This window comes from Pongo pygmaeus, chromosome 20 (genome assembly GCF_028885625.2).
Source record: "Pongo pygmaeus isolate AG05252 chromosome 20, NHGRI_mPonPyg2-v2.0_pri, whole genome shotgun sequence".
In the NCBI taxonomy this organism is placed as follows: Eukaryota; Metazoa; Chordata; class Mammalia; order Primates; family Hominidae; genus Pongo; species Pongo pygmaeus.
Window position 1 is genome coordinate 59,444,140 of NC_072393.2, and position 26,215 is coordinate 59,470,354.

The 26,215-nt window shown below is 39.3% G+C and overlaps 1 protein-coding gene across 6 annotated transcripts; it reads right to left on the reverse strand.

The window, feature by feature from the left end:
• Positions 1-3,842: 3,842 nt before the first annotated feature.
• On the reverse strand, positions 3,843-25,952 carry ZNF677 (zinc finger protein 677). 6 transcript variants are annotated; one of them, XR_008495641.2, is made up of 6 exons: positions 25,748-25,891; positions 24,003-24,076; positions 22,439-22,508; positions 14,657-14,810; positions 7,523-9,469; positions 3,843-4,593 (listed from the first exon to the last, which is right to left on the reverse strand). XR_008495641.2 is itself a non-coding variant. In XM_063657971.1 (6 exons), exons 5-6 carry the CDS (start codon positions 14,715-14,717, stop codon positions 7,884-7,886), a joined length of 1,647 nt encoding a protein of 548 aa, XP_063514041.1. In that variant the 5' UTR covers positions 14,718-14,810; positions 15,016-15,108; positions 22,439-22,508; positions 24,003-24,076; positions 25,748-25,891; the 3' UTR covers positions 4,797-7,883. The 6 variants fall into 6 exon arrangements, 5 of the variants coding, with proteins under 5 accessions (XP_063514041.1, XP_054318038.2, XP_054318039.2 ...); XM_063657971.1 differs by lacking the exon at positions 3,843-4,593 and adding an exon at positions 15,016-15,108 and having other exon boundaries at positions 4,797-9,469; XM_054462063.2 differs by lacking the exon at positions 3,843-4,593 and having other exon boundaries at positions 4,797-9,469; positions 25,748-25,952.
• Positions 25,953-26,215: the final 263 nt, after the last annotated feature.

Genomic DNA, 26,215 nt, shown 5'->3' on the forward strand with positions numbered 1-26,215 from the left:
AAAACCATTTTCATTTTGAGGCTTTGTCTTGTTTACCTGAAAGCAGTATTTCCATATTTTTCTCCAAAGAATATTAATTCTGGTAAATGGCTACTGTAATTATAATGAAGAATGGCGATTTTCAAATTTCATATTCACACATCAAAAACAGAGGAAGAGAAAAAAACAATTAAGTTAGAAAGCCAGGAACAGTGGCTCATGCCTGTAATCCCAGCACTTTGGGAGGCTGAGGTTGGAGGATCGTTTGAGCTTGAGCATGGGAGTTCAAGACCAGCCTGAGCAACACAGTGAGACCTCATCTCTACAAAAAAATTAAAAAGTTAGCCAGGTGTAGTGGCAACACCTGTGGTCCCAGGTACTTGGGAGGCTGAGGTGGGAGGATCATTTGAGCCCAGGAGGTTGAGGCTATAACAAGCTGTGATCACACTACTGCACTGCAGCCTGGGCTGGACAGAGGGACACCCTTTCTCAAACAACAACAACAACAAAACCCACAAACATGTTGCAGACCAAATACCTGTTACCAATTATATTAATGACAACGTGGTCACCATAATTTTGGGAAGAGCCAGATTACATCAACTGACTTTGTTCTTTATCCTGAGAGTCTAATATTCTATATAACCTATCGCCTGTCTTTTGGGTGTTCGAAAAGAAAGACAAAAATTATTAAACTGTCCTTAGTGATTTTTTTTCAACTTACAGATTTACTTCTATTGAGCTCTATTTGTATCTAAATGAAAATATTTCTCCAAGTTTTAATATATTCTAATTCCACTATCAAGGTAGGAAAATGAATTTGAGATTTAAAAAAAAATTCATGCCCTCTTACCTTAAAGTGAGAGATGTACACACTTCCAAATGTATTTTCATATTAGACTATAACTCAAAGGTAATCTGTTATATCATAACTCGGGGATTTTCAGAGGGAGCCTATATTTCCAATGAAGCATTAAAGACCTTCACAGGATTTCCTCGTGTATATAGAATATACTCAATTGAGGGTGAACATTTAAAATGTTTAAGGCTATATTTGTTCCAAAAAATGAATAATCCCATCTCGTTTTAGTTTTCAATTTGTTTAGTTTCCCTTTTTATTCATTGCTTTTCCACATGTAAAATATTTTTGTCTCTACAGTCAAAATTATATTACAAATATATGAAAATCCCTATTCTGTTTTGCCTTCTCAAACTTATTTTCTTAAATAGGTTTCTTGATAGGTACTAATTTCAGATTTTTTTTTATCACAAAGAGAATACCATATATGATATTCTATACCTTGTTTTTTAGGTGTGGTGGCAATCACTCCAATATGACTTTCCTCATTCTTTTTTTTCTTTTTTTTTGAGATGAGTCTCGCTCCGTGGCCCAGGCTGGAGTGCAGTGAGTGGCGCAATCTCAGCTCACTGCAACCTCTGCCTCCCGGGTTCAAGCGATTCTTCTGCCTCAGCCACCAGAGTAGCTGGGATTACAGGCGTGTGCCACCACGCCCAGCTAATTTTTCTATTTTTAGTAGAGACGGGGTTTCACCATGTTGGTCAGGTTGGTCTCGAACTCCTGACCTTGTGATCTGCCCGCCTCTGCCTCCCAAAGTGCTGGGATTACAGGCGTGAGCCACCGCGCTCAGCCCTGACTTTCCTCATTCTTTTAACAGCTTCACATACATAGCCAACATTCCCCTAATTTCTCAGCCACCTTGCCTCAAGTTAAAACCATGAGACCAGTTTTGCCAAACAGGGTGTAAGTGTAATGTATCACTTTCAGGACAAACCACTTAAAACTAAGTGTGACCTTCTTGCTTGTTTCCTTTGAAACAATCAGAGGCCCATTTTTGACATGGAGAAACCATAATATGGAAGCACCTCCATCTCTGAGTTACCACATAAGCATCAGTTGCCCTACAGGGTCAACTATCCCAGTGGTGCAATTGACAGAAAAGACTCATTTTATACAGTAAGCTTCCGGGATTTAACAAAAAAGGTTTTGTATCTCCAGGCGCCACAGGACATGCCATTCCTTACGAGACTTTTAAAAGCAAAGCCTAGACAGCTTTAGCAATACCCTTTCTTGACAAACTGTTAGAGATCTGGGCCTGAAGGGCAAGGAAGGACAATAAAGTCTGTCTTTCTACATTATTTGCTTCTCAATGATGCTCATCAATTGCTATAAATCACTGTGTCATGTTTCCACTGCCAATTTTTTTAGATATTCACAATAAATCCCCCAAACCCCAACCTGTCCTGTGTCTTAGTCCATTTTTTGTTGCTGTAACAGAAAACCTGACCTGGGTAATTTATATGTATGTATATAATTTACGTATGTGTATATATATAATTTATTTCTTCCGGTTCTGGAGGCTGGGAAGTCCAAGGCTGAGGGGCCACATGTGGCGAGGGCCTTCTTGCTGCATCCTAACAGCAGTCATCACATGGTGAGAGAGAGGAAGCATGCCAGCTCAGCTCTCTCTTCCTCCTCTTATGCGGCTACTAATCCCAACATAGGGACCCACCCCCATAACTCCGTCTATCCCTAATGACCTCCCAAAGGCTCCCACCTCTAAATACCATCAACATATGGATTTGAGGAGTCAATTTCCAACACGAGCTTTTGGGGAATACATTCAAACACGGCACCCAGTCACCATTTTCTAAAATAATAATACTGCAGCTACCCAAAATAACCGAACAAAGACATTAGGCACCATTTGCATTCCCTCTCAAAGTTTCTAAAACCATCTCCAGTTTTGAGGTCAGTATGTCTCAGCTACTTTTCTATACTGCAATGTCCTTTGTCCACTTAACACTACCACCCCTGCAATCTGGCACTCAGAACTGTTTTCCAGAAGGCTCTTCCTGTATGGTTCTTGCTAAACTTTGCCAATGAGAAAAACATGAACGGGCCGGGCGCAGTGGCTCACAACTGTAATCCCAGCACTATGGGAGGCTGAGGTGGGTGGATTGCTTGAGGTCAGGAGTTCAAAACCAGCCTGGGCAACATGGCGAAAACCTGTCTCTACCAAAAATACAAAAAATTAGCCCATTTCTTACTCCGGTCTCAAAATAAATAAATAGATAATAAATTAAAAATAAAAAAATTTAAAATGTTGTTAAAAAAAAAAAAAAAAAAAGGAAAACCTGAATAGGAAAGGCAGAAGTGAAGCACTAAGCCATTAATCTCAGATGAATACTGCACAGACCTCACCATCTCTAATCCCAGCCAGAAGCAGTAACTTCTAAGACACCTCCATGAGCTCTAGTTTCTCACTGAAGCTGCCAGTGACTATTTTTCTTTGATATTCCTGCTGGAGTCTTTTCTTAACTTATGTAACTATTCTTCTTGAAATAATTGTATACGTTTTCCTAAACACAGACTAATACAATCATCCAGAATAAAGCTAATTCCATGTTTTCAAAGTTTATTCATCACAATCTGCATTACTGTATTGGTCCTGAGTCTCACTCTGTCACTCAGGCTGAGTGCAGTGTCAGTCATGCCTCACTGCAGCCTCAACCTCCCTGACTCAAGCGATCCTTTCACCTCAACCTCCTGAGTAGCTGGGACTACAGGTGCATGCCATGACACCCAGCTAATTTTTTATTTTTTGTAGAGATGAGGTCTCATTATGTTGCCCAGGCTAGTCTCGAACTCCTCGACACAGATGATCCTCTCTCCTGAGCCTCCCAAAGTGCTGAGACTACAGGTATGAGCCATAGAACATTGCCAACTTTGCCGAAATTAAGAATGCTATCAAGAAAGTGGAAAAACAGAACACAGAAGTGGAAAAAGTATTTGCAAATCTCATAAGGGTGTAGTGTTCAGAATATAAAATAACTCTTACAACTCAACCAAAAATACACAATCTAATTTTTAAAGTATTAAAAGAAATTTTTGAGTAGACATTTCTCCAATGGAGATACACATGGCTAATAAACATATGAACAGATGCTCAACATTCATCATTAAGAAAATCCAACCACAATGAAATATCACTTGTAAGTGACTAGAAGGCTATATACTACTACTACTGCTAACCCAACAACTACAAACATCAATAATCGATAGGAAGTGCAGAAAATGGAACACTGGAACATTGCTGGTAGAAAAGTAAAATGGTGCAGCTGCCTTTGAAAACAGTTTGGCAAATCCACAAAAGGATAATCACTGATAATTACTATATGACCCAGAAATTCCATGTTTACAGACATACCCAAGTGAAAACATGTATCTGCAAAAACATCTTGTAAAAAGTTGTTCATAGCAGCATTTTCCATAATAGCCTAATTTCTTTTTTTTTTTTTTTTTTGAGACAGAGTCTCGCTCTGTCGCCCAGACTGTAGTGCAGTGGCGTGATCTGGGCTCACTGCACGCTCTGCCTCCCGGGTTCATGCCATTCTCCTGCCTCAGCCTTCCGAGTAGCTGAGACTACAGGTGCCCGCCACCAGGCCAGCTAATTTTTTGCATTTTTAGTAGAGACAGGGTTTTACCGTGTTAGCCAGGATGGTCTCGATCTCCTGACCTCGTGATCCACCCGTCTCGGTCTCCCAAAGTGCTGGGATTACAGGCATCAGCCACTGCACCCGGTCCATAATAGCCTAATTTCAAACAGTAAAAAGAGTTCAAATCTCCATCAAATAATGAATGAACAGACAAACTGTAGAATATTATTCAGCAACAAAAAGTGATGAGGTACTAGGCTGGGTATGGTGGCTCACACCTGTAATCCCAGCACTTTGGGAGGCCTAGGCAGGCAGATCACTTGAGGTCAGGAGTTCGAGATGGTGAAACCTTGTGTCTATTAAAAATACAAAAATTAGCTGGGCATGGTGGTGCATGCCTGTAGTCCCAGCTACTCGAGAGGCTGAGGCAGGAGAATCGCTTGAGCCTGCTAGGTGGAGGTTGCAGTGAGCTGAGATTGCGCCACTGCACTCCAGACTAGGCACCAGAGTTAGACTCTGTCTCAAAAACAACAACAAAAAAGTTATGAGGTACTAACAAATGTTAATTTTGGGTGGGTGGTATTTTTTATAGTGACAGTTTACCCAGGCTAGTCTCGAATTCCTGGGCTTAAGCGATCCGCCCATTTTGGCCTTCCAAAGTGTTAGAATTACAGACATGAGCCACTGTGCCTGGCCTAGAAATTGATTTTTTTTTTTTGGACAGGGCTTTGCTCTGTCACTTAGGCTGGAGTGCAGTGGCATGATCCTAGTTCACTGTAACCTCCAACTCCTGAGCTCAAGGAATTCTCCTGCTTCAGCCTCCTGAGTAGCTGGGACTATAGAAATGTGCCACCATGCCCAACTAACTTCTAAATTTGTAGACAGGGTCTTGCCATGTTGCCTATGCTAGTCTCAAACTCCTGGGCTCAAGCAATCCCCTCGCCTGGGCCTCTCAAAGTGCTGACATTACAGATGTCAGCTTCCATGCCCAGCTGGCTAGCTGAAAATTTAAACTACAGTTGAGTATTCACTCCAGCCCCACCAGATAAACATCGTAACACCCCAAGTCAGTCATCTTTCACTGCCTTCTCTAGCCATTTTTGAACCAGGATGGGAAATCTACCCTGTTCTCTCCAGAAAGCCTTTTGTAATAAACATTCTTATAATACTTTGATGTAGAGTACCACCAATCCTGAAATCTAAACCAAACTTTGCACGGGGTTCCCTCCTGTTCCAGTGGAGTGGCGACAAGTGCAAATCAGTGAAAAAATGTTTTGGTGGTAAATACATGAGGTTTCTAGTTTCTTTAAAAAAAAAATCCATTGCCTATGTTCATTATTAAGAGGAAACTCATGAACACTGCTTTTTTTCAAATTATTTCACAGAGTGCTCCAAGTATAAAAAAAGTTATTATTTCAGAAATTTTATTTACTAATAATTTTCATATGCTTACATTTGTATTTTCCTCTCATGTAAAAGGCATGCAGAAATAAAGTTATGTAGAAAAAAGGCATGTAGAAATATAATCGCACAGTGCACATTCATGAACGGGAAGGCAGGTTTCAGGGGGTCTGATATTGTCCCACTATGGCATGGCATTTTCTTTATAGCTATAGAAGTCATCTGGGCAGAGTGTGGAGAAAATATTTCAAGTGCAAATTATGAATGTATATTTCTTAAATTGTATACTGTTTGAACATAACATGGATAGAAATTGTTGTAGATGACATTCAACCTTGAGAGTCTAATGATGTATTATAGTGTTTGATATTAAGTGTCCCAATGAGGTAGGATATGCTTGGGTTGACAGAAGGCACATGATTCATTCAGGGTTACTAAAAATGATTATATTTTACTAATTAAGACATGAGAAGTGTAATATATTCTAAATAAAATGGTATCAAATGCAATCTCAGGGGCCAAATGTGAATCCCCTATAAGAACACTACTCTGGTTCTTTTGATGGAACTGTCCTCTATGGTAACCATTCTCTCTTCAGTTTCCAAAAATAAGACCTATGTTCAATAATCTGTGATATGCAACAGTTACTACCTTTCAAGAGAGGGTGACTATCATTCCCACTCCATTTCTTTCTACCACATATGCAGTCTCTAGTAACTGACCATTTTACTTCCATGAAAATCTCTCAATGTCCCACCCTGTTCTTCTTTCTTGGTCATCTTGTAGCGTAACCGATCTCTCCTATAATCGACAAAGGTCCCCAGTCCTATCGACAATTCTAAGGGGTCCTGACTACATAAAACATATATGTTAGGCAATAGTTTTACCTCTCTTCTGTCACAAACCCCCATGCTCTTATAGTATATTGTATATCAGTGTTCTTGGCTGGGCACGGTGGCTCACGCCTATAATCCCAGCACTTTGGGAGGCCAAGGCAGGTGGATCACCCGAGGTCAGGAGTTCAAGATCAGCCTGGTCAACATGATGAAACCCCATCTCTACTAAAAATACCAAAAACAAAAACAAAAACAAAAACAAAAAACAGGTATCATGGTGCATGCCTGTAATCCTGGCTACTCGTGAGGCTGAGGCACGAGAATCGCTTGAACCCGGGAGGCAGAGGTTGCAGTGAGCTAAGAACATGCCACTGCACTCCAGCCTGGGCAACACAGCAAGACTCTGTCTCCAAAAAAAAAAAAAAAAAAAAAAAAAAAAATTACTGTTCTTGCTTTTTCCAGGTTTCAATAATATAAATAAGCCACACCTAAGGAAGTAGTCCCTTCCATCTTACATCCATTCCTTGAGACAATCATGAAAATGAAAAGCATGCCGTGAAGATTTAACATCAACAGATTTCATACTTTTAAAAATATGAAATAACTGAATAAAAAATTTTTAACACTGACGTTACATCTTTCCATAGATGTCCTTGCTCCTCTGACACACACCATTTCATGAGTTTGTGACTTTTTAAAATTGTCTGTGAATTTAACATCGATCTTCAAGAAGGAATTTAAATCTTCAGGAAGGAATAAAGACTTAGTTCCCTCTAGCCTGAATTTTTGTATGACAAAATGCTTGCATATAAGGATGAATTTCCATTGAGAAATTTAAAATAATTTACCAACTTAACTTGTAATGCTTCTCTCCAATATGAATGGTGTATCCTGAAGTCAGAACGTTGCTTAAAGGACTTGCCACATTTGTATGGTTTCCATCCTGAATGTCTTCTGTTATAACCATAATAGCGTAAATATTTTTATAAAGCTGTTCACATTCATTATATTTGTAAGGCTTCTCTACAGTAAGAATTCTGTGATGTTCCACAAGGCTTGAACTTTGGATAAGCCTTGCCATACGTGTTATCTTCGTGTGGTTTATCTCAAAGACGTATATTCTGGTATCAAGTGAGGTATAAGCCATAGCTAAAGGCTTTACCACATTTTCGTTTTATATGGTTTCTTTTCACAATGGAGCCCCCGATGCTAAGTACAGCTTGAATACTTAATTTTTGTCTCATTATATTTGATATGTTTTTCTCTATTATAACTTTTTTGATGATCTCCAAGGTTTGAACTTTGGAATAAAGCATTACCATGTATATTATGTTTACAATGTTTCTTTTCAATGTGTATTTTCTGATGTCTAGTGAGGTTTGCAAATTGGGTAAAAGCTTTGCCACATTCAGTACATTTGTAAGGTTTCTCTCCAGTATGGATTTTCTTATGCTGAGTAAGATTTGAACGTTCAGTAAAGGCTTTGCCACATTCAGTACATTTGTAAGGTTTCTCTCCAGTATGAGTTCTCTGATGACCCCAAAGGTGTGAACGTTTCATAAAAGCTTTATCACATTTATTACATTTGTAAGGTTTTTCTCCAGTGTGAATTCTCTGATGTTCCACAAGACTTGAACTTTGGACAAAAGCCCTGCCACACACATTACATTTGTGTGGCTTCTCTCCAGGATGTATATTCTGATGCCTAGTGAGATGTGAACACTGCTTAAAAGCTTTCCCACACTCATTACATATGTAAGGCTTCTCTCCAGTATGGATTCTCTTATGTTGGGTAAGGCTTGAACGCTCAGCGAAGGCTTTGTCACATTCATTACATTTGTAAGGTTTCTCTCCAGTATGAATTCTTTCATGACCCCAAAGGTGTGAACGCTGGATAAATGCCTTACCACATTCATTACATTTGTAAGGTTTCTCTCCAGTATGCATTCTCTGATGACTTGCAAGATTTGAATTTTGACTACAGACCTTGCCACATATATTACATTGATATGGTTTCTCTCCTGTATGGACTCTCTGATGCCTAGTGAGGTTCGAACACTGGTTAAAGGCTTTGCCACACTCGTTACATTTGTAAGGTCTCTGTCCCGAGTGAATTCTCCGATGATTAGTGAGGTTCGAACTTTTGCTAAAAGCCTTTCCACAGTCATTACATTTGTATGATTTTTCTCTAATGTGTGTTCTCCCATACTGTGTATGTAACAAAGGGTATTTCAAAATCTTCCTATATTTATTACAAATGTTTTTGACACAAGGAGGAAGTGGTGAAACTGAGGAGCTATTGATAGACTTCTCAACTGGATTACATTCATACATTTTCTCCCCAGTTTGAAATCTCTGTAGTTCAGCCAGCTGTCCCTGTAGGCTTAATCCAATTCTATTTTCAAAACACTTCACATATTTGCTTCCGGCATACCTTATGTTATTTTTCAGTTTTAACAAGTTCCTTATAAATGGCTTGTCATGTATGAAATACTGGTATGCACCATCTCTTATAGAAACACTCTGCTTTAAAGAGAAATGTATTGAGGATTTATTATGTTGTTGATCTTTTCTGTGAGTGAGATTTTTGATACAGGTCAAAGGCGTTCCTTTGTAATTTTTTGCATCATAGTCCCACAAGCTGTCAAACTGAGGCATATTTTCCCAGATTTCCTTGAGGTCAAAATTGTTGATGCCATGGCTTTCCTTTCTTTCTAATATCACCAGATGGTATAATTCCTCTTTATTATTTTCCTTTGGTGATAATCCCTTGCTTGTAAATCCAACAGAAATATCTGAAAGATATAAAAACAACCACAGGCTTTCCATCAAATAGAGTTGCAAGGTAAATATTTTATTAAAATACATAATATTACAAGAAAACTAAGATTTACAATGAACAGAGTTATGAAGTTTCTCAACCGTCTTTAAACGTTTAAGAACACAAAAGGACTAGCTGTCCTCAATAAAGTAACATAGTAACAAAACATGTAACAAATTATTTTAAGCACAGTTTAAAACACCCTAAAGCTAAAACACTCATACTATGTAAATCCACATAAACTCTGAAAGAAGAGGTATTTTTCCACCACCACTCCAAGGAACACGTAAATTGGCATAGCTATATGGTAGTCTCATATTTGAAGATAAACAAATAGTAATGCATTATTTAGTACATAATTATTACACACAAATAAAAGGTAAGGCACAGCTCAAGCTTATCTAATAAAAAATATTTAAAAATGACAATTCATAATTGCAAAAAAAACTGCAAGGAAAAATTAGGAAGAATTTAATAAAATTTTGAATATTTACAAATTGCAAATATGAATACTTGTTATAAAACTACCTATACCCACACAGAATGTGCATTTTGCAGCATTAACAATTTGTGCATGGTGGTTGTATTGCATAATATATACTGAAAAACCATCATCTGTAAATCATTATAAAAATAAATAAAACACTTCAGTAACCTGTGAAAATCTAACAGACAAGTTAATAACCACAATTACACAAAATTGTGAGTGAAATTCTAAAGAATTATTGCTTATGAACTACAGAAAAAACTTACAGAAGGAACACACAATAGGAAAAATAATACTTTGAGAATCACTAAATTTTGAAATGTCAGCTTCAGGTAAATGCACATTATTATAAAGATGAAGAATTAGGAGGGGAGTCTGAAATAATTTCATGCCTGCAGTTACATGACAGCAGTATATAGAGAAACTCCCTGACTAGGAAATGTCATCTAGTATTCTAGTTCTATGGCCAAAACAATACGTATAATGAAAGCTGTGTGCTTTAACATTTTATTATGTAGAGTCAGAAAATGTTGATATGAAAAAAATTACAAAAAATATGTAAGATATAACGCAGGCAAAGGTCAATCTCATAAGAAACATGACAGACACTTGACATATCTTATTCATAAAGGTAACTTTTCAAACCACACTAAATGCTATGCAAGTTACTAAGGTCTCTAACAGCATTACTTGATGTAAATCCTCTTGAGGTAAATTATTACACCTTTTCATACCAAAACAAAGGGCTGAAGAGGTTTACATATCTATCCCTAACTCACACAGAAAGCAAATTTAAAAGCCAGAATCTGAACCTGTGTGTGCAGGCTAAGATGCTATGTTCACAGCATTAAGCACCACTGGCCACCCAGGGCAGTACAGATTATACGTCACAGCAAATACGAGGCGTGTACACTGGAAGAAATGTTTCAAGGCAGATATGGGACCTGACCTGTGTCACCTATAGTGTGACAACACCACTGCTCTCAGATAGCATTTAAGTCACCTTGTCTTGCACACGTTGTTTAGACAGTGACCAGATCATGTTGCTGTCCTGAGTAAGCTGTCCTGTGTATAAGTAGGAGTCATTCTTTACACAGTGTGTGCAATGAAGGGATGTTATTCTGTGCTAAAAAGAAATGAGCTGTCAAGCTATAAAAAGACATGAAAGAAATTTATTTTATTTATTTATTTTTTGAGATGGAGTCTCGCTCTGTCACCCAGGCTGGAGTGCAGTGGCATGGTCTTGGCTCACTGCAACCTCTGCCTCCCAGGTTCACGCCATTCTCCTGCCTCAACCTCCCGAGTAGCTGGAACTACAGGCACCCACTACCACGCCTGGCTAATTTTTTGTATTTTTAGTAGAGACGGGGTTTCACCGTGTTAGCCAGGATGGTCTCGATCTCCTGACCTCGTGATCCGCCCACCTTGGCCTCCCAAAGTGCTGGGATTACAGGCGTGAGCCACCACGCCCGGCCCTAGAAATTTAAATGCATATTATTAAGCGAAAGAAGCCAATCTGAAAAGGCCATATACTATATGGTTCCAACTATATGACATTCTGGAAAAGGCAAATCTATGGAGACAGTAAAGAGATCAGTGGTTGCCAGGTGCTGGGGGGAGGGAGAGGTGAACAGACAGAGCACAGGTTTTTTAGGGCAGTGTAATTATTCTGTAAGATACTATTATGGAGGATATATGTCTATTATATATTTGCCCAAACCCAAAGCATATACATAGAGTGAACCCCAACATCGACTATGGACTTTGGGTGATAATGATGTGTCAATGTAGGTTTTATCAATTGTAACAAATGTACCACTGTGATAGGGGATGGTGACAATGGGGGAAGACGCTGTGCATGTGTGGGGGCACAGAGTATATGGGAAATCTAGTACCTTCCATCAAGTTTGCTGTGAACATAAAATTGCTAAAAAACAAAAAGTCTATTTTTAAAAAGTATAAGCTAAGAGTTGATATAAAGTTACAGGAAACAGAAGTAAAAGGAATAACGAATACTATCCTTTAACAAAGTTTTGGAGGTTATATATGTTTTGAGGAAACTAATATTCAGACATAAACACTCGAGGAAGAAATCTTCTGGTAAAATATATAAAACACCATGAGAGTATATGAAGCAGAAAAAAAAATATATAATAAAACAATATTCATTCATCTCATGGCCCCACACACTGTAGATATAAAACAAAACATACTGAGTATCATAAAAACATGTAACTGGTGATTAAATAAATACAAGTTCATTTATACCAATGACATTGGCAAAATCAAAGTGTCAGTGGCCTAAACAAATTATACTGAACTTTAAAAATGTATGCACAATTCAACTTTATAAGCTCCCTCAATAAAGGCATAAAATTCATACTGAAGAAAAATGTACAACTGCACATATGGGATGAATAATGTGGTATGAACAACAGTTTGGTCAACATTTTCGCAGATACGAGGTTGAGAACTTGGACAATGTTCTTCCTAGGATAAATTTCTACACCTTGTATTGCTGGCTCCAAGGGGATGATCATTATATATCTAATCAGCATTGTCACACTGCCCTTGGGAGACACTGTAAACTCCACAAAAACCAGAAGGTCAGAAGCACTTATCCCTCCGGCTCTCCTGATTCTCTCTCAGCATAGGGGGACATGCTGGCTACTCTACTCAGTGGCTTCAAGAGGCACCTCTGTATGTAGCAGAATGATACTGTAATAGATTAATTAATGTTCTCTTTCAAGAATATTCTGTTACCAAGGAAACCTCTTCCATGGGAGAGTTCACCAAAAGTTGTCCATCGCCTATTGATGGGTTATCACAGCAGAAAGAGAGGAAATTTCATACTCTAGGAATGTGTATTTCTTTTTCTTTTTTGAGATGGAGTTTCGCTCTTCTTGCCCAGGCTGGAGTGCAATGGCGTGATCTCGGCTCACCACAACCTCTGCCTCTCGGGTTCACGTGATTCTCCTGCCTCAGCCTCCCGAGCAGCTGGCATTACAGGCATGCGCCAACACACCCGGCTAATTTTTGTATTTTTAGTAGAGACGGGGTTTCTCCATGTTGGTCAGGCTGGTCTCGAACTCCCGACCTCAGGTGATCCGCCCGCCTTGGCCTCCCAAAGTGCTGGGATTATAGGCGTGAGCCACCATGCCCATCCGGAATGTGTATTTCAAAAGCAACTTTCAGAGGCAAATCTTAGAAGAATATGAAATCAGGAAGACCAAGGTCTCCCTAAGTTCCTGGACAGAGTAGAAAGCTAGAAAAGGGAGAGAAATAAAAGATATGGGAGTAAAATAAAAGGGTCGGATTTTGTAGGATTCTTAAGAAGAGGCAGTGTGCTCTGTCCACAGGCTGCAAGGTGAGAACCTAAAAGAATGAGATATATTCCTATTTTGGAATGGCAATCAAAAACAGGATCTCTCTGTCAAGTCTTTATATTAATGCTGAGTAACAATCTCAAAAGCCTGCCCATTCCCCTTTAGACACATGTGGCAAAAGCAGAAGTGAAGGAATGGCCAAGGGGCTTGTACAAGTAGAAAGACTGACAGTCTTTGAAATTTCAGGGAACCCCAGATACATTTTGGGGGAGCCATTGTTTTCCCATTTTCCTGAAAAGTTCTTGCAGGTATAAGAAATGGAAATAGAAATTGAACAGGTTCTGGAGCCAGGGCTACAAAGGCCCCAGCTCTGATCTGTACAGACTGAAAACCACACATCAGATGAAATTATATACACAAAAAGAGAGTCCTTAAAAACAGCCATTTCAGTCCCTCTCAAAACCAAGAGACCAAAATGGTCAGAGGGGCCAAACAGAGTATTGTAGGTCATGACAGCACCTTTGCTTTTGTGTCTGCATGAGTTGGGGCATCATGGGACAGTGGGAGTTCAACCTTTTACACATTTGAGTAACTGTGTTGGGGGACAGTAGGAGGGGGTGTGGACTTTCCTTTGAGAGCTCATAAGAAACACTTTTGTTTTCCCACTGATCTTTTCCATTTGCAGAGTTTTCCAAACAATACTCAATGGAGTAGCTTACTCTGTGGCCATCTGAGCGCTTATTTGTGCTCACATTCCGACCTACCTGATTTTTTCCCTATTTTTACTTCACTTTCCATACTCTAGGACTCTTTCCTACGCTCCAAAATGAACATAATATTCAGCTCAGGAAAGATTTCAACTTATAAAGAAAAAAGGAACATGGTATGCTGTGCTTTTCCTGGATACATTCCCAGCCCTTTGTTCAGCTATGAAGACAGGACATTACAGATTGGTCTGGAAAACTATTTCCCAAAACAATTTCATAAATTAGCCAACTCACTGCCTTTTCTTAATGCTTAGTGATTATTTTAAATATGCAGACTCTGAAAAAACTACTGAATCAAAGGCACAGGGATAAAACCATGGTACCAGACACTTTAAAATGTTTTCCATAAGGTTTTGTAAGTACTGATGTTCTGGAACCACTACTCATCAAACCTGATTATGTGCAGAACTTCTGAAGAAAGGGGAAGTTTAAAGTCTATATGCTACATTATGAAGCCTTTCCACTCTGAATCAAAAAGTTTCAATCTCCCCTTTTAGAACAGGGATCGGATTCAGACAAGCATATCGGGGGCTCCCAAGAGACTCACAAGGAAAAATGCAAAGATGTACAAGGGTGGTTACCGTTTTCTGGAGGGATGTTATCCTCATCCAGAGAGAGCAGGTTCCTGTAGTTCTCCAACATCACGTCCCTGTACAAGGCCCTCTGGGCGGGGTCCAGGCACTCCCACTCCTCTTGAGAGAATTCTATGGCCACATCCTTGAATGTAAACAGTCCCTGAAATAAAAACACACTTCACCAAGTGGGCACAGGAAAATTTCTTATTTTTACACTAAATGACAGAAAAGAGGTGTACATATTCACTGATTTATGTGAGTTAATGCAAGCAACTTATATATCCCTAATTTTATTTTTTTTAAACTGAGATGAAATTCACATAACATAAAATTAGCTATTTTAGGCTTGGTGCAGTGGCTCACACCTGTAATTTCAGCACTTTGAGAGGCTGAGGCAGGAGGACTGCTTGAGCTCAGGAGTTTGAGACCAGTCTGGGCAACGAAGTGAGCCTTCATCTCTACAAAAAAATTTTAAAAATTAGCTGGGCACAGTGGCATGGGCCCATGGTCCCAGCTACTCAGAAGGCTGAGGTGGGAGGATCACTTGCACCTGGGAGGTGGAGACTGCAGTGGGCAGTGATCATGCCACTGCACCCCAGTCTGGGAGACAGAGCAAGACTTCACCTCAAAATAAAATAAATAAATTAGCCATTTTAAAGTACAATTCAGTGGCATTTAGTACATTCACAAAGTTATACACCACCACCTCTGTCTAGTTCAAAAACATTTTTATCAACTCCAAAAGAAATGCCATACTCATTAAGCAGTCACTCCCCATGTGACTTTAACATGAAATAAGCTTAACCAAATAGGTAAATGACTTGCATGCTGCAAACTATAAAATACTAATGAAGGAAATTAAAGCAGACAAAACAAATAAATGGAAAGATATTCTATGTTCAAGAACTTAGAAAATTAATACTATGAAAATGTCCATATTATCCAAAGAAATCTACAGAGTCAATGCAATCCCTATCAAAATCACAGTGACACTTTTTACAAAAATATAAGAAATAATCCTAAAATTCATATAGAACTATAAAGACCCAAAAGAGCCAAAGCAATTTTGAGCAAGAATATCAAAGCTGGAGTATCACACTTCCTGATTTCAAAGTATATTACAAAGGTATGGTAATCAAAACAGTATGGTACTGGCATAAAATAGACACACAAAACAAAAGGACTAGAATACAAAGCCCAGAAATAAACTCACACATATACAATCAACTGATCTTTGACAAGTGTATCAAGAATAGGAAATCTGTACACTCAAATGCAAAAGAATGAAACTGGATGCTTATCTTACGCCACAAATAAAAATAAACTCAAAACTGACTAAAGACTCAAGGTAAATTTACTCAATTTACCTTGTGTCTTTAGTTTTACCTGAAATTGTAAAACTCCTAGAAGAAAACATAGGGGAAAATGTTCTTGACATTATCTTGGCAATGATTTCTTGGATATAATACCAAAAGCGCAGGCAAGAAAAGGAAAAATAGACCAGTGGGACTACATCAAACCAAAACACTTGTGCACACCAAAAGAAACAACCAACAAAACAAAAAGGCAACTTATGGAATGGGAAAATATTTGCAAACTATATACCTGAGAAGGGGTTAATATCCAAAAAATATTAAGGAACTCCTACAACTCAAGAGCCAAAAAAACTAATTACCCAATAAAAAATGGACAAAAGAGCTGAACAGACATTTTTTCCAAAGAGAATATAAAAATGGCCATTAGGTACATGAAAAGGTGCTCAATATCACTAATCACCAGGAAAATGCAAATCAACAATGTAATATGATATCACATCTATTAGGATGACCATTAAAGAAAAAAAAGGACAAGCAATGTCTAGGATGTGGAGAAAAGGGAACTGTTGTACAATGTTGGTCAAAGTATGAATTAGTGCAGCCGCTATGGAAATAGTGTGGAGGTTCCTCAAAAATTAAAAATAGGCTGGGCGTGGTGGCTCACACCCGTAATCCCAGCACTTTGGGAGGCCGAGGCGGGCGGATCATGAGATCAGAAGTTCAAGACCAGCCTGGCCAACATGGTGAAACCTCATCTCTATTAAAAACATAAAAATTAGCTGGGCCTGGTGGTGGGCGCCTGTAATCCCAGCTACTCAGGAGGCTGAGACAGGAGAATTGTTTGAACCGGGGAGGCAGCAGGTGCACTGAGCCGAGATCACGCCACTGCATTCCAGCGTGGGCAACAGAGGAAGACTCCATCTCAGGAAAAAATAAAAATAAAATGACCGGCTGGGCGCAGTGGCTCACGCCTGTAATCCCAGCACTTTAGGAGGCCAAGGTGGGCGGATCACGAGGTCAGGAGATTGAGACCATCCTGGCTAACATGGTGAAACCCTGTCTCTATTAAAAACACAAAAAATTAGCCAGGCATGGTGGCCGGCACCTGTAGTCCTAGCTACTTGGGAGGCTGAGGCAGGAGAATGGCGGGAACCCGGGAGGCGGAGCTTGCAGTGAGCCAAGATCGCACCACTGCACTCCAGCCTGGGTGACAGAGCGAGACTCCATCTCAAAAAAAAAAAAAAAAAAAAAAAAATGACCATGATCTAGTAATTCCACTCTTCTGGGTATATATCCAAAAGAATTAAAATCAGGATCTTGAAGAGAGATAGGTACTTCCATATTTATTGCAGCTTTATTCTTAATAGCCAAGTCATGGCTAAATATCCATAGAGGAACGACTGGATAAAGAAAATGTGGTACACACACACACACACACACGAATATTATTCAGCCTTAAAAAAGAAGGAAATCCTGCTATTTGCTATAGACTACCTGAATGAAAATGGAGTATGTTATATAAGTGAAATAGGCCACACAGAGAACAAATACATGATTCCACTTATATGAGGAACTGAAAACAGTAAAACTCATAGAAACAGAGGATAGAATCGTGGTTGCTAGGTGCTGAGTGGGGAAATGGTGAGGTAGTAATCAGTTTCAGTTACACAAGATGAAAAAGCCCTACTGATCTCCTGAATAACACAGTACTTATAGTTAATTCTGTATTGTATACTTAAAAATTTGTTAAGATGGTAGTTCTTAGGTTGTATTCTTATAAAAATATGAAATAATAAAAACAGCAGGAAAAAAACTTTCTGAGGCAATGGATATGTTTATGACAGATTGCAGTGGTGGTGTCAGAGGTATATACTTACCTCCAAGCTCATCAAATTGTATACATTACATATGTATAGCTTTTTTATGTCAATCATACCTCAATAAGGAAGTTAAAATTCATTGAAAACTGAATTTTTCAGTTTTCCTTTTATTGATTTCCAATTTCACTCGATTGTGGTGTGAGAATACAGTTTTATAAGTTGTAGCTTTTTAAAATGTATTGAGACTTGTTCTGTGGCCTGACACGTGGTCTATCCTGGAGAATATTCTATGTGCACTTGACAAGAGTGCAGATTCTGTTTTTGCTGAGTGCAGTTTTCTTTCCGTGCTTGTTTGGTGTAGTTTACAGCAGCGGTGTCCAACCTTTTGGCTTCCCTGGGCCACACTGGAAGAAGAAGAATTGTCTTGGGCCACACATAAAATACACTAACATTAATGACACCTGATGAGCTTTAAAAAAAAAAAAAAAATCACAAAAAAATCTCATGTTTTAAGAAAGTTTACAAATTTGTGTTGTGTCATATTCAAAGCCATCCTGAGCCACATGCAGTCCGTGGTCCATGGGTTAGATAATCTTGGTTTAAAGTGTTGCTCAAGCCCTTTATTTCCTTACTAATCTTCTGTCTGGTTGTTCTATCCATTATTAAACAGAGAGCATTGAATTCTCCAACTATTATAGTAGGACTGTATCTCCTTGTAATTTTTGCTCCAAAATATTTGGGGCTTTGATATTTGATCCATATTTTTTATGGCAGTTACATGTTCTTGATGGATTAGCCCCAATATTTACTGTCCTTCAACATCTCTGGTATCAATTTTTGACTTAAAGTTTATTTGGTCTGCTATCTATATAGCTATCCAGCTAGGTTTAATATTTGTATGAAATACCTTTTTACATCCTTTTATTATACTTTCCAGCCTATTTGTGTTTTTAGCTCTAAAGGAAGTCTTTTATAAACATCACACAGTGAAATCATAGTTTTAAAAAATTATTCCTCCAATAAGTGCCTTTTAATGGAGAATTTAATCCACTTATATTTAAAGTAACTACTGATAAAAGAACCACTTTTACCATTTTGCTATTTGTTTTTTACATGCCTATCTTTTTTGTTTTGTAATTATTCCCTTACTTCCTTCTTTGTGTGTATAAGTTTGTGTGTGTATATCATTTCAGTTCCCTTCTTTACATTTTTGTTATTTTCTTAACGGTTGCCCTGGGAATTAAAATTTCCATCAGAAGCTGATAATAATTAAGTTTCAATTGATGCTAAGTTGGCTTCAATTGCATAACAACTTCTGTTTCTATATAGCTCTGGCTGGTTCTCTTTATACTGTCAAAAATTACTTCTCTATGCATTTTACAGCCAGTAACAGATATACAATTACTGTTTTATACATTTGTAAATCATATAGAAAAAATTTTTTTAAAAAACCAGTAATATTGGCTTTTGTATTTATACCTATGTAGGTATTTTACCTGTATTAATTTGTTCTTATGGCTTTAAGGTACTGCTGGTGTCCTTTTATTTCAGCCTAAAAGACTTTGTTTAACATTTCATGCAGGGTAAGTCTACTAATGCAAACTCCCTCAGCTCTTGTTTATCTGGGGATCTCAATTTCACTGTCAATTCTGAAGGATAATTTGCCTGATACTGAATTCCTGCTGGATAGTTCTTTCATTTCAAACTTTGAATATGTCATTCCACTAATTTCTAGCCTCCATAGTTTCTGATGAGAATTTGGCTGTTAATCTTATTGAGGATCACTGTACATGACAAATCATTTCTATGTTGCTACTATCATGATTCTCTTTTCCTTCCACAGTTTGATTATGTGTCTTGCTGTGGATCTCTGTAAGTTTATCACAATTAAAGTTCACTGAGTTTCCTAGGTATACGGATTCATGTTCTTTATATATTTGGGAGGTTTCAGTTCTTATTTCTTCAAATATTCTTTCTGCCTTTTGCTTTCTCCTTTTCTTTGAAAATTCTTATTAAGCATACATGCATATGCTTCATGGTGTCCCAAAGCTTTCTTACATTTTATTTTTCTTCACTTTCTTCTGCTCAGATTAAATAATTTCAATTAACCTAAAGTTTAAGTTAGCTGATTCTGTATTCTGTCAATCTACTCTTGAAACTTTATAGTTGAAATTTTCATGTTATACTTTTCAGCTCCAAAACTTCTATTTCACTTCTTTTTAATAATTTCTATGTTTTTACTGATATTCGCTGAAACACTGTTGTCCTACTTTCCTTCAGTTCTTTGTCCACCGTTTACTTCAGCTCTCTGAGCATGGTTAAGATAGTTGATTTAAAGTATTTTTTAGTAAGTGTAATGTCTGAGCTTCCTCAGAAGCATCATTATTAAGCCAGTAATCATGCTTCAAATTGCCCAACCTGGAGGAATCCTCACACAGCTATAGTACAGCTGGCCTGCTCAGAGGCAGCCAATGCGGATTCTTTATAACGGAGAAAAACCGTAAACAACCAATGTGTCTTCAGTAAGAGAATGCTCCAATGAGAAAGTAAAAACTCAAGTTATCTCTGTTTACCAGCATAAAAACAAAACAAAGACATACAGTATACAAATATACAATTTTGCAAAACAGAATATCACAAGAAAATATTCACTAAACATTTTCTAAAATTAAATTATGATTTTTACGATTTCTCTTCCATTGAAAAGAATGAACAGTAGTTCCTGATGGAGATAGTGAGTGATGGTGGACTGGACAACATAACGTTTTACTTTTTAGTCTCTAAGCATCACTGCGTGACATTTTATCATAAAATATATACATACATATATATATATATATATATATATCACGTGATGTTTACTACAAAAGAAATGTAGTATTTAACAAGTAGTGTAATCAGAATTTGGCTCCTGCCTCTCTGATGACAGAAAGTTCTGCTCACAGGTCTTAGCTACATTATAGCCATCTTTTGGCTATTATTTTTTAATTATTATTATTATTTTTTTGAGATGGAGTTTTGCTCTTGTTGCCCAGGCTAAAGTGCAATGGCACGATATTGATTCACTGCAACCTCTGCCTCCCGGGTTTAAGCGATTCTCCTGCCTCAGCCTCTCAAGTAGCTGGGATTACAGGCATGTGCCACCATGCCCAGCTAATTTTGTATTTTTAGTAGAGACGGGATTTCACCATGTTGGTCAGGCTGGTCTCGAACTCCTGACCTCAGGTGATCCACCCGCCTCAGCCTCCCAAAGTGCTGGGATTACAGGTGTGAGCCACCGCACCCGGCCCCTTTTGGCTATTATTAAAAAGTCAAAAAAATAACGGATGCTGGTGAGGTTGTGGAGAAAAAGGAACACTTACACACTGTTGGTGGAAGTGTAAATTAGTTCAACCATCCTGGAAGACAGTGCGGTGATTCCTCAAAGATCGAAAAACAGAATTACCATTCAACCCAGCAATCCCATCATGCGTGCACGAACATATACATACGTGCATATGTTCACTGTAGCACTATTCACAATAGCAAAGACATGGAATCAACCTAAATGCCCACCAATGGTGGACTGAATAAAGAAAATGTGGTACACACACACCATGGAATACTATGTAGCCATAAAAAAAGAGATCACGTCTTCTGCAGGAACATGGACGGAGCTTGAGCCCATTATCTTTAGCAAACTAACACAGGAACAGAAAACTAAATGCTGCATGTTCTCACAAGTGGGAGCTAAATGATGAGAACACATGGACACATAGAGGGAAACAACACACACTGGAGCCTATCAGGGATGGAGGGTGGGAGGACGGAGAGGATCAGGAAACATAACTAATGGGTACGAGGTTTAATATCTGGATGATGAAATAATCTGTACAATAAACCCCCACGAGACAAGTTTAGCTATACAGCAAACCTACCCCTGGACTAAAATTAAGAAAAATAATCAATTATAGACATTTTTATCTAAACACCCACTGCATGAGAATTCCTAAATGAACAGCAGAGTCTTCATGAGATGGATGCACTGTGAAGAATTTAAAGAACCTCCTGCTGTTAAGACAATTATGTTGATTTAATATTTTAAAACCAATTATGAAAAAAGACTACCTTCTCCATCCCCAATGTCTACTTCTGAACTTCCCATTCTATTCCAAATTAATATTTTAGAGCCAGAAACACACTGATTCAACTGTTTAGCTACAAATGTATTATAAACTCAAGCTAAGCAAGTTTCCCCATCAGTCTTCTTTTCCAAAGTTTTCCAGGTATTTGTGCACATTAATATATCACTTACATATGCAGCTTCTTTAATCCTGGTTTATAAAGGGCTGAAAGGGCATCCAAATGAAGTCTCTCAACAGTCACTACCACCCAACCTCACTGACGCCATGGAGCCTGCCCCCCATACCCAATCCATGCCTAGGCATAAAACCCTTCCCAGAACAATCATCTAAATGGAGCCTTTTCCACACTTCCATGTTACTGGGTCAGAGTGAGATGGAATCTATGTGGAGACGGAATTGAGGGAAAGCCCTGGGTGTGAATATACATGTTAGTCAGCACACTTCAGAGATAGATAAAATTATCAAGTCCAAAATATGGCATTTCAGGAAGGAGAGGACAAAACAATGAACCAAGAACATAACTTTTACCTGAGAAACAGCCATTCCCTCCTCTTCTTTCTTTCCTCTTCCTCTGAGTTTCTTTCTCCGGTAAGTCAGTCTGTATGTCAAAAATACATTGTTTAATGCTTAAAATCAATACACCCCTTCCTCTACCACACACACAGAGGAAGAGGCTTGATATAGAAAAAAGATGGTCCTTAGCTTCCAACTGCAACAAGAGTGAAAATAAACTCATGAAAAAAATAAACTCCTAAACAGAGACTAAGAAGTGAGTTATTCCACCTATGTCTTCAAAAAGTTTTCCCTTCTTGCTGAAACCCACACATTCTGCATCAATTGCATTATCCTTTGTCCACCTGAAACTCAGCCAAGAAAAACTGTTGTGTCCAAGTTCATGGCCTCTCCCTGGGTAGCCAGCAGCCACTGACTGTCAGTCAATGCAGGATATAAAAGCCTAAAATTGGAACAGGTGAAGAGCCACCATAGCTCCACAAATCCCTGCTGTAGCCATACTAAGCAGTTTAGACTTCTGTCCCACAGGCAGGGGGAAAGCATAAAAAGATTTAATGCCAGGAGATGACATAATAAAACTTAAGACTTACTCCTGATGCAGAGATAGGGAGAAAGAACAAAAAGCTGAGGGAGAAGCAGCTCTCCTATCTCTAAGCTTATGCCCCTACCCCCTTCCTAGTAGTTTCCATCATTTTTGGAGGTCTCAGAGTCATTTAAGACTAACTGTAACTGGGCATCCTCTCTCAAAAAACTGCCACATGCAGACACATGCTCAATCCTGAAAATCATTTCACAGATCCCATCGGCTCAGATTCAGAATTTCTGGTATACCCATCATCTCCACGTTACAGGTGGGCACACTGAGCCTCAGAGAGAGGAGACATTTCACCAAGTTACCTGGAAAAGGTCTGAGTTGAGTGAGCAGAACTCAGTTGTAAATGAATTCTGAAATGGTGGCCTGGATAGGGCAGTAGCAAAGGTTTGTCCTTATTTCCAAATCACCATTCACATTCCTGAGTAGAAGCTTCTATTTCATGGGTTTAATCGATCCCAAGGATTTAATTCTTTTCCAGAAAAATATTCAAAAATATGAAATTACAAATAGCTATTACTCTTGGAAAGCATGAAAGGGGGTCAGCTGTGGAGATTAGTGCTGAGTAATCTCTTCATTATGAACAGATGGGCTCTGTTGGAATAAAATTCCACACCAATCCAGGCCATTCTTCAACATCTTGCAGAGAAAGGACAAAGGGGACCTGGAGGAACACCTACTTAGTGGGAGGCTTTTAGATGACATAAGGGAGTAAAGAAACTGAATACAGCTGAGCCTTGAGCAACACCAGTGATAGGGGTGCTAATCCCCCCACCCCCAGTCAAAAATCCAGGTATAACTTTTGATTCCCCAAAAACTTAACTACTGATAACCCATTGTTGACCAGAAGTCTACTGAAAACATAAACAGTTGATTAACACATATTTTGTATGTTACATGTATTATATACCGTATTCTTATAAAAAAGTAAGCTAGAGAAAAGATAATGTGATTATGAAAATCAAAAAGAAGGGAAAATATATTTACCATTCATTAAGAAGAAGTGGATCATCACAGTTCTTCATCTTCCTCGCATCCTCCCTGAGGTCATATTGTGTGGGCTGCAGTGGAGAAGGAAGAGAAGGGGTTCATTTTGCTGTGTCAGGAGTGGCAGAGGTAGAAGAAAATCCCCTGTATAATTGGACCTGCATAGCTCAAACTGGTGTTGTTCAAGGTCAACTGTATTAAACTAACTGGTTAAACCAGATTTTAAGTGCTAAAAGATTATCAACACTTTAGAGTGAAAACACTGTGAAATCAAGTACCAGACATAAAAGAATAGTTCCAATATATGATAAAAAGTAGAAAGCGTTTAGGCCAGGCGCAGTGGCTCACGCCTGTAATCCCAGTGCTTTGAGAGGCGGAGACAGATTACCTGAGGTCAGGAGTTCGAGACCAGCCTGGCTAACAAGGTGAAAATCCCGTCTCTACTAAAAATACAAATTAGCCGGGCACGGTGGCGCATGCCTGTAATCCCAGCCACTCGGGAGGCTAAGGCAGGAGAATCGCCTGAACCCTGGAGGCGGAGGTTGCAGTGAGCCGAGATCAAGCCACTGCACTCCGGCCTGGGTGACAGAGTGAGACTCCGTTTCAAAAAAAAAAAAAAAAAGAAACAGAAAGCATTTAAACCTCATAAGCTGAACAATACATTTAAGAGAAAATAATTTGAAAAATTTTTTTAAATCCAATAAATTCTGGAATTACATTGAAGACAAGTTGAATACACGTCAAATTTAGAAAATGACACAAGCCACACACAAAAAAGAAGGGAATAATATTGTTAATGTCTGTTTGCAAAAGCAGCATACAGTGTCACAGTTTCTTCCCATTTCTTCACTCTCCTCAAGATCAGAGAAAGGGAAGAGGGTGAGCTGGAATTAACTGAGCTAAGTCAGTTAACCCTCTGGCTGAATAAGGGTTGCTTCTGATGTAATAATTAGAAAACGCAGAAGCCTCACACCCTAGTTTTGCAATTTTCATTCTCTTCTGCACAAACAATGAAACAAATTTTAAATTAATTATAGAGCCACACATCAGTACCTCACAACTTAATGTTCCATATTAAATCAACTCCACACTCACTTGGATTTGGGTGCCCCCCCCTTTCTCCACCATTATGTGATTTTTCCCCCCCTCTCTGTAAATGTCTCTCTTCCACCTTCTGTTTCTTTCCTTTTCTTTTTCCCATTTCGGCGTTTTCCTGTCCCTTTCTGCCCATTTTGCTTCCCTTCCTCTCCTTCTCTGACACAGTGTTTGGCCCCATGCTCGTAGCATCCTTTTTTTCAGTCCCTGCTATTGTTTCTGATGGCTCTCTAATTTCGCGCATTTCTCCCTCTTTATCCTCCATTTCTGCTTCCCCTCTGTTCTCCCTGGAGGAGGGCGAAGGGTGTGTATCCACCCCAAGTGAGGGCTTTACCAGCGGGAGGCAAGAGGGAGTCAGAGAAGAGTTTTAAGCAGAGAAACGACGCGGTGGTGGTCGGTGTCCACACTGACCTAAAGCAAAAAGGTCGGGGCCAGTACCCACTTCAGAACGATTTTAATCCGAAATGGACGCAGATCTCCAGACCCTCTCGGAGCGACGGGACTGGGAACGTCTTAGGGCCACGCCGCGAGAGGAATGAGCAGGTTCTGCGTTTTAACCTGCAGGGCGACCCCAAAACCCGACATCGGAGCGTGGGAACCTGAGGCCCGCGAAGAGCAGGCTTGAACCCGAAAGATGAAGACTCACTCACCCGAGAGCGCCAGTAGCCCCGCGAGATCCGCTTCCGGGTCGGCAGGAACCTGCGCGTACGCGAGTGCACTGGGGCGGCGCAAGGGGCAAGGGCAGGGGCAGGGCGTGGACAACTGTGGGGATGGGCGGGCAAATGGCGGGGATGGGCGGGCAAATGGCGGGATGGGCGGGGACAATGGCAGGATGGGCGGGGACAATGGCGGAATGGGCGGGGACAATGGCGGGGGCGGGGCCTAGGGGTCGGACTGCGGGACCTCGCTTCGGCGCGTCCCAGCGACTTTTTTAGGTCAGTTTGTCGCCCGGCATTACTCGATTCTTCACTTTTGGATTCCCTCGAATCTCTATGGTGTCGTTTGGAGCCTAGCTAAGTAAAAAATTAGAGACCTGTAGTCCCCTTATATTGGAATCGGAGCTTAAGTTGGGAGAGGTTTGCTTGAAAACGTTTCTGCGAGCGAAGGAGGCGCGTCCT